This window comes from Carcharodon carcharias, chromosome 5 (assembly GCF_017639515.1).
Source record: "Carcharodon carcharias isolate sCarCar2 chromosome 5, sCarCar2.pri, whole genome shotgun sequence".
Classification (NCBI taxonomy): Eukaryota; Metazoa; Chordata; class Chondrichthyes; order Lamniformes; family Lamnidae; genus Carcharodon; species Carcharodon carcharias.
In genome coordinates this window covers 11,510,046-11,519,404 of record NC_054471.1, presented here as the reverse complement: position 1 = coordinate 11,519,404, position 9,359 = coordinate 11,510,046, and the positions used below count along the sequence as shown (strand labels likewise).

General features: G+C 43.2%; 1 protein-coding gene across 9 annotated transcripts in view; it reads right to left on the bottom strand.

The window, feature by feature from the left end:
* Positions 1–1,187: 1,187 nt before the first annotated feature.
* The window catches only part of LOC121278405 (WD repeat-containing protein 26), a 118,812-nt gene continuing 110,640 nt past the window's right edge, over positions 1,188–9,359 (bottom strand). For 6 of the 9 annotated variants that reach the window (XM_041188790.1, XM_041188792.1, XM_041188794.1 and 3 more), the window contains 2 exons: positions 4,470–4,655; positions 1,188–3,016 (listed from right to left, as the gene is read on the bottom strand). In XM_041188790.1, coding sequence (XP_041044724.1) covers positions 2,991–3,016; positions 4,470–4,655 — 212 coding nt within the window. In that variant the 3' untranslated portion in view covers positions 1,188–2,990. Of the gene's footprint in view, positions 3,017–4,469; positions 4,656–9,359 lie in introns of those variants that run through there. The other 3 variants (XM_041188791.1, XM_041188798.1, XM_041188800.1) reach the window with 3 other exon arrangements.

Here is a 9,359-nt window from a genome sequence, read left to right as displayed (position 1 = left end):
TGACAAGGGCAGTGCAGTTCACAATCCCTATTCTATAGCTAGCACAGCAGAGCTCAAAGGGCACTGTTGACAGAGTACCCAAGCTGCACAATAATTCATTCAAAAATGGTGATCTGATTGGTTCTGGTGGGATCTACTCACACCTGCACTTCCCATTGGGTTGGAAGCAAAACATCTACTTACAATGTGCATCTCAGGGATTAAGCAATGTGAATATTGCAGCAAGATGGACCAGAATCCACGCAAAATTATATTGTTTTCCCAAAATCTTGTGCTAGCTGAAGGGCTCAAACTCTTATCACAATAAATGCTCAAATTGGTTTCCTCTCAATTTTGAATGTACTCATCTTTGCATTTCAGTCAAGGGACCCTATTCTTTGTGGTCCCCACAGATGTGAAGGCAGGTTACAGAGACATGTCCAGACATATGCTGGAGCACTGCTTTAACTGCACACAATTAAACAAAGTGGTGGGAGTTTATGTATTAAATATATCTGGAGTAATCCTGACCAAATTTGGAAAAACAGAACATCTTTCCAATCTGTGACTGGTAAATTCAGGTAATACCTCTCATTCTATTCTAGTGCACAACATCCAAACTCTCAGAAATACTAATAATTTACACAGCATACAGTATTTAAGGGTGGTCTAAAGGAACACTGCCCAAATTACTCCTCAATGTTTATCTTGAACAAAGTGAACAATCTGACGGATGCTCGTTTTATCAATTTTCTACCTCGAATTGACAGTAAGGGTGGGCTTTGCTCACTGTTTTGACACCAAGAGCAACAGCCTTGTGTGGCTCAGAAGCGGTGCTGAATATTACAAGTGTTGAGTGTCACATGATCACAAGGGTCATCCCCACCCTTGTCTTCTATATAACATGATTTCTCGACGTTGGTGAAGCTGGAGTCATTTTATATTATTCTGCATTGCTGCCAGTTCTGGCCAATCTCTAATTGGACAAGTCAGATTAGATTGTGGTTGCCTTCTACAGTCTTAGGAATGAATGCAGCTCTCTCTTCCAACGTCTCTTTCTCCAACATTGAATTCAAGAGTTTAAATACAAATTACAACTTTTATTAATGGGATTTAACCTGCACCCCCATCTCTACAAAGTGATTTTTTTCCCTTTTCCTCTCCTTCCTTGGTGCAAAAAGCAAACTTCCAAATAACACAAACCCAAATTTGGAAGAGAATTTAATCTTAGTTCTAATAGCAGTTGTACATAAAAAATAAATTGTGGACTCTAAAAGAATGTACAAATAAATTGGCAAAGTACAAATTTGTGATCAATCATCTAGCTACTTGATCGATCAAGTCATTATTCAATTTATCAGATTGCATTGCTGTTTCCCCATGCCATCCTCCCTACCCCAGATCTAACCCATGGAGGTCAAGTACTTGTTACACCACTAAATAAAGGCATTAAGAACCACATCGCTACGCCTTTTCTCTTAACCCCTTAAGACCAGCACACTTTTGAAGAGGGGGAAGAAATTCTACACCGGAGATTGGTTCACCAGTAGAGGTTCCCACTCGAGCACCAGTGCAATACCAGGTAATCAGCCAATTTACAGTGAATGTTAGTAAATGAAATTATGTTGGTAATATATGTAAAAGAGGATCTAAGCATTTGGTCACTATGTGGGGAGAGAAATCTTGGGCAAATGTTACTGTAAATAGGAGTTTAAAAATGGGCAAAATAGAAAATGGCAAATACAGCAAAGAACTATAGTATATTGCACAAGTCAAGGTGCAGTGAGGTTTCTCATCATTAAACATTTACATTTTGTCCCCATTTCCCCACTTTAAACCTCCTCACACTCAGCAGCAATTCCCTGACAGGAAGGCAGGCAGGCAGGTAGGCAGGCATGTGGCCTTCTTCCTAGCCTCTGCCAATGCTGCTCTGTAATCACCCACCTGTAGGTGCTCAAAAAGTGCTGCAGGATTCACTCTGTGATATTTTCCAGCTCATACCAACCCATCCCTGCACCCCTCGCGACCCCCCTCCACCCTCCCAGAAGAAATACTTGGTGAAAACCCCCAACTGAGATCAAGAACTTGACAAATTGGACTCAATGATGTAAAACCCTGTCACAACTAGCTAGTACACCGGGCATGCCACATGACACTAATTCTGTCTTCAACGCAAACAGGTGAAGTTACAAATCTGGGTGAAAGAATATGTCCTACTGTACAGTTAACAGTACCACATACCCTTTTCTAGTCAGTGTCAATTTGGGTTTAAAATCATCCCTAAACAAATCAATGTGGCATCCCACTGCAGTGAATGTAAAAAATGTCACTGGTGTGATTCTTCCAAGAACACAAATTAATTTATCATAAAACAAATGGAAGACCATGATGAGGGAATGAGTGCAGGAAAATGAGATTTAAATGATTCAGTTAACAATTAGGATTTTTAAAAAACCCTGAAATTTTGTACATGAAATCCTAGCTTCTCCCCCTCCCCAAAGGGTCACAATGAAAACAGTTTCAGGGCAGCGTAATGAAGTCCATGAACTGAGCTGTAGTTATTTCCACTAATTCAGGCTACTAGAATGAAAACAATCTTCTATTTTAGTGCACGTTTGCTCCTTACTAATGCTTTTTTCACCCTAGCAAATATGTTGGACTCCAAACAAGCACTTAAAAATCCACAGTGTAGAACAAGATAGGCTGCCAGAGCAAAAAAGGGCAGAAAAGAATCTGAGTTCGATGAAGTCTTAATGTAACATGGTTCCTTCAAGACCAATGAGTAAAATTCAAAATGACATCCAACTGGGGTCTAAGGAGATTGCTTCTCTTGGATTTGTAACTATGAAGCAAGGCGGTAAAGATGCTGGCACCAGTTAGAGGATCGGGAATGAGTTCTTCTTCACAAGCATGTCTTGTCCAGTGATCAACCGCAGTTGGTTTGTGCCAAAACCCAAGCTATTTGTTCCATGACTAATTTCAGTTCAAAGCTGTCTGTTGCAAAGTCACCGTCAACTATCCATGCTGCTGCAAGCTTCTGAGGAGGAATAGGAACACAGAATTAATATGGTAAGACAAAATTGAAATAAAACAGTTTGTGGGCTGCACATCTGTGATTTAGAGTAACTGCGTTACAAGGAAACACAACTGTTTTGGGCTGTTCAAATGAACAATGTTGCAGGTTCCAGATATCCCTCAGTGGGTCCTCCCCCAAAGACTGTCCATCAGACAGAGATCTGAATGTAGCCTTCCTTTAAAATTTTGGTCATTTTTAGTACCCAGGAATCAGTTTCGAGTAGTGTTAATATAAACCACACAATCCACTTTACCAAATTGGATGTGTCAACACATGGACTTGAAATTACAGAAATGACAAAGCAGCCATTTGATCCTATTGCAGCTGTGCTATCTAGATTCTCAACTAGAGCTCTAAACCCATGTTGGCAAAGTCCAAATCCTCTGACATTTACACATACACTTGAAAAAAATAATTAACACACTGTAATCTAAGGAACAAGGCAGAAACATTTTAGTTATGTAGGCTCTCAACTTGACAGGAATTTGTACTGTTCCTGATTTAGAAATCACGCCAAGAATTAGCATTTCTATTGCGCCTTTAATGCGGAAAAGACCAAATCAGTGTAAAAAATTTCTGCAGGGTGTGACCCTAGTCTTCAAATTGCGCAAGTTTCCAGGTTGAATCCCAAAACACTGCAGTTTTATTTCTGTGCTAATTCATTGACAGATCTTCAGTAATTTGCTCCAAAATCCTACTAATGAAGCGTTCACATAATTTAGTGCACTGTTACCTTGTAAACCAGAAGTCAGCTGTACATCTGTACATCTTCCTGTGCCCATGGCTCAAAGTTGTGACTAAGAAACAAGGAGAGCAGTAGGCCATTTGGCCCATCAAGCCTGCTCCGCCATTAAGACCATGGTTAAACCTTCTCAGCATTTACCCGATCAAGCCCACTAAGAGCACTCATTCTCCTTAATCTCTCCTCAAAAGTCAGCTCTGGCACCCGAGGAGGAAAATCTAGTGAACCCTCATTGTAGCCTCTCTAAAGCAAGCACATCCTTCCTTAGGTAAGAAAACCAAAGCTTAACTTTAGGTGTAGCCTCATCAAAATCCAGATGATTGCAGCAAGATTTTATGTACTCCAATAGATGTAACAAAGGCTAAAATACCATTTGCCTTAATTGTTTGTTGTACCTTTATGATAACTTCCAGTGATTCATATACAAGGGCCTTCAAATCCCTCTGACTATCAAGGTTAATTAGTCTTTCACCTTTTAAAAAGTATTCTGCTTTTTCACTCTTCATACCAAATGGATAACTCCAATGCTTCCTCATATTACACTGTCACCTTTTTGCTCAAACATTCAAATATACTCTAGCATTTTGCAGCCTCCTTACATCAGATTCAGTTAACTTTTTCAGCTAGCTCTATAGCAGATTGCCAACTGCAGTAATTAATGAAACACTTCACCTTCAGACTCCTGGTTGTCTAAGAAAGGTGCTGGTCCCCAAATCCTGACTGTACCATCGTCTGAAGCGCTAGCCATCATGGACGGGACTTGCGGGTTCCAGCTTACGCAGTTTACAGTACGTGTATGTCCTGTCAGTTCTGCTATTGGCAATTCACTCCGCTTGTGCCAAATATAAACCTTGTGATCTACAAGAGATATTCCGTTAACATACAAATTACAACATTCTGTTTCAGCCCATCACGTAGATCCAACCCATAATTCACAAGCAAATTAATTTAAATGGTAAAAGTTTGAAGTTTTGTAAATTGTACAGTGGCACCTTCCAAACACAAAACCACTACCATCTGGAAGGACAATGGCAGTAGATAGATGGGAACACAACCACCTGGAAGTTCCCCTCCGAGTCACTCACCACTTGGAAATATATCGCTGTTCCTTCACTGTAGCTGGACCAAAATCAAGGACTCCCTTCCTAACAGCACTGTGGGTGTACCTACACCACATGTACTGCAGCGATTCAAGAAGGCAGCTCACCACCACCTTCTCAAAGCAACTAAGGATGGGCAATAAATGCTGGCCCAACCAGCGAAGACCACATTCCGGGATGTTAAAAAAATGACTGCTTTGTTAGTACTTTCTCATTAAACCCTCTAGAGTGCACAGGCTGAGGGGTCAGGTAGGTAGTCTACTCTCTGTTCTCAGCCACTCCCTTCTCAACCATTTGTAAGGGGCCTTTAATCAGGCAGATACACAACAGTATTGGATGCAGCCTGGCAAACAGGGCATTGTACCTGTAATTTTTCCCTCCAACATTGTGGAAGATTTTGGTTTCCTCCTTGCCACCTCCAAAATCAACACGCCTGATACCAGCAAATGCAGAGAATTGGAAGATAGGATGGAATGGATTGTGGCAGGAGATCGCGCGTCACCAAGCTGTGATGAAACAACAGCTCCCCATCTTAGCTGGTTCATCAACACACAGTTACCATTATCCACCATTTGTCAGTTCCAAATCTGACTGTGCCGTTGGGTAGAAGCCAAGCAAAAATGTCCCATTTTCCCACAAAGTCAGTAGCATACCTACTTTTAATTTAAAAAAACCCCACAATCTATTGCTAGCCCTCAATTCTAATCAAGTAACTACCAGGGCTAAATGAACAGGGACTGAATGCCTTCATTGCTGTTAAAGTGCCCCCCAAAAAACTTTTACCCATTTACATTTGGATGTACAAGCTAAAGACTATTTTAGAAAAAGACTTGTGTTTCCAAACTGTTAATCTGTACTTTTTAAAGCCCTTAGGTTCACACCAACAGTCAGGACCTAGGGCGAAAATCAGGAGCAGGCAAGTAAAGCAGTCAACTCTGAAAACCAACCTTTGCATATATCTTTGTTATAAGGGAGTGGCATCATAGCACAGAGCAGTGCAGGTAGTCTCCAACCCTTAACACAACTACTGCCCGATCATAGCTGTGCTTTTTGTGGGAAACTGATAAGCTAAGGCCAGATAGTACAAAGACTAGGGGATATGGATATAAGATTTTGGGCAAGAGATATACGAAGGTTTTGGGTGGGTGGGAGGGAGAATTGGAGGAGAAAATCAGGACATTTTTATGGACAAAGTAGTAATGACCTAGAACTCTGCTGACAGGGGTGGTGGAAGCAGAGACGTTTCATGATTTCAAAAGGAAATTTATTGGGAACTGGAGGGAAATAAACTTGCAGGGCTACAGGAACCTAGTAGGGGAATGGGACTGATTGGGTTGCATTAGAGGACCATCATGGACTTTATGGTCTGAATGGCCTCCTTCTCAGCTATATAGACTCAGACTCTAGATGGTTATCCACACAGAGAAAGCCCAAAAGAACTGGGAGCAGATTCCATGCAAGGTGTTACAAAGCCAATGGAGAAGTGATGAAATTTATAATTTCACAAATAACGATGTTTTCAACTCCCAAAGTTAGCAAAATTCTGTTAAAGAAAAAGGCGGACTACAAAATTGTGTACAGTCACTGCTGAAAATACTGAGGGAGATCCATGTGAAGCAGGAATTTTTAAAAAAATCACTTACAGGATGTGGGCGTCGCTGGCTAGGTGGTGGTGAGCTGCCTTCTTGAACTGTAGTCCCTGTGGTATAGGTACATCCACAGTAACTGTTAGAGAGGGAGCTCCAGGATTTTGGTCCAACAGTGAAGGAACGGTGATAATATTTCCAAATCAGGATGGTGAATGGCTTGGAGGGAAACTTCCAGGTGGGGATGTTCCCATCTATCTACTGTTTTTGTCCTTCTTGATGGTACTGGTCGTGGGTTGGGAAGGTACTGTTTAACCAGCCTTGGTTACTTACTGCAGTGCATCTTGTAGATGGTATGCACTGCTGCTACTCTGCGCTGGTGGTGGAGGGAGTGAATGTTTGTGGATGGGATACCAACTGAGCAGGCTGCTTTGTCCTGGGTGATGTTGAGCTTCGAGTGTTGTTGAAGCTGCACTCATCCAGCCAAGTGGACAGTATTCCATCACACTCCTGACTTGTGCCTTGCAGATGGTGGACAGGCATTGGGGAGTCAGGAGGTGAGTTACTCACTGCACGATTCCTAGCCTCTAACCTGGTGTTGTAGCCATGGTATTTATGTGGCTAGTCCAGTTCAATTTCTGGTCAATGGTAACCCCCAGGATGTTGATAGTGGGGGAATTCAATGATTTAATGTAAAGGATGATGGTTAGATTCTCTTGCCTGGCACTTGTGTGGCACGAATGTTTCTTGCCACTTGTCAGCCAAAGCCTGGATATTATCCGGGTCTTGCTGCATTTGGACATAGACTTCTTCAGCTTCTGAGTCGTGAGTGGTGCTGAACATTGCACAATCATCAGCAAACATCCCCACCTCTGACCTTAAAATGGAAGAAAGGTCATTGATGAAGCAGCTGAAGACAGTTGGGCTGAGGACAGTACCCTGAGGAACCCCTGTAATGATGTCCTGGAGCGGAGATGACTGACCACCAACAACCACAACCATCTTCCTTTGTGCTAGATTTGATTCCAACAGGAGAGATTTCCCCGATTCCCATTGATAACAGTTTTGCTAGGGCTCCTTGATGCCACACTCGGTCAAATGTTCCCTTGAAATCAGGGGCAATCACTCTCGCCCCTGGAGTTCAGCTCCTTTATCCATGTTTGAACCAAGGGTTTAATGAGGTCAGAAGCTGATTGAGCCTGGCGGAACCCAAACTGGCTGTTCAGTGAGCAGGTTATTGCTAAGCAAGTGCCACTCGATGGCACTGTTGATGATCCCTTCTATCATTTTACTGATGATCAAGAGTAGACCGATGGGGTGGTAAATGGTTGGATTGGATTTGTCCTGCTTCTTGTGTACATGGCACACCTGGGCAATTTTCCACATTGCTGGGTAGATGCCAGTGTTGCAGCTGCACTGGAACAGCTTGGCTAAGGGCACAGCAAGTTCTGGAACACAAGTCTTCAGTACTATTGTTGGAATATTGTCAGGACCCATAGCTTTTGCAATATCCAGTAACTTCAGCCATTTCATATCATCATCTGGAGTGAATCAAATTGGCTGAAGACTGGCATCTGTGGTGCTGGGGACCTCCGGAGGAGACTGACTTGGATCATCCATTTGGCAGCTCTGGCTGAAGATTGCAGCAAATGCAAAGCCTTATCTTTTGCACTGATGTGCTGGGCTCCTCTATCATTGAAGATGGGGATATTTGTGGAGCCTCCTCCTCAAGGGAGTTGTTTAATTGTCCACCACCATTCAAGACTGGATGTGGCAGGACTGCAGAGCTTAGATCTGATTGTTTGTTGTGGAATCGCTTAGCTTTGTCTATCACTTGCTGCTTATGCAAGTAGTCCTGTGTTGTAGCTTCACCAGATTGACACCTCATTTTTAGGTATGTCTGGCAAGCTCTCCTGCGCTCTTCATTGAATCAGGGTTGATCCCCTGGCTTGGTGGTGATTGTAGAGTGGGGGATATCGGGGCCATGAGGTTACAGATTGTGGTCGAGTATAATTCTGCTGCTGCCCCGTAGCACCTCACGGATGCCCAGTCTTGAGTTGTTAGCTCTGTTCAAAATCTATCACATTTAGCACAGTGGTAGTGCCACACAACACGATGGAGGGCATCCTCTGAAGACAGGACTTTGTCTCCACAAGGGCTGTGCGGTGCAGTGGTCACTCCTACCGATACTGTCATGGTCAGATACCTCTGCTGTAGGCAGGTTGGTGAGGATGAGGTCAAGTATGTTTTTCCCTCGTTGGTTCTCTCGCCACCTGCTGCAGACCCAGTCTAGCAGCTATGTCCTTTTAGACTTGGCCAGCTTGGTCTTTGGTTGTGCTACCGAGCCACTCTTGGTGATAGACATTGAAGTCCCTCTCCCAGAGTACATTCTGCATCCTTGCCACCCCTCAGTGCCTCCTCCAAGTGGTGTCAACATGGAGGAGTGCTGATTCATCAGTTGAGGAGGGGCAGCATGAAGGTTTCCTTGCCCATGTTTGACCTGATGCCATGCGAATTCATGGGATCTGGAGTCACTCCTTTGGACTGAGGGCAGAACCTTTCCGAGTGTATACCACTGAGCCGCCACCTCTGCTGGGTCTGCTAGTGGTACAGGACATACCCAGGGATGGTGATGGTGGTATCTGGGACATGACCTGTAAGGTATGGTTTTGTTAGTATAACTATGTCAGGCTGTTGCTTGATTAGTCTGTGAGACAGCTCTCCTAATTTTGGCACAAGCCTCCAGGTGTTAGCAAGGAGGGTCAACAGGTGGTCCATCATGTTTCAATCCTTCTTGTTTACTTTTTAGTGGTTTGATATAACGGAGGGGCTTGCTAGGCCATTTTGGAGGGCATTTAAGAGTCAACCACATTACT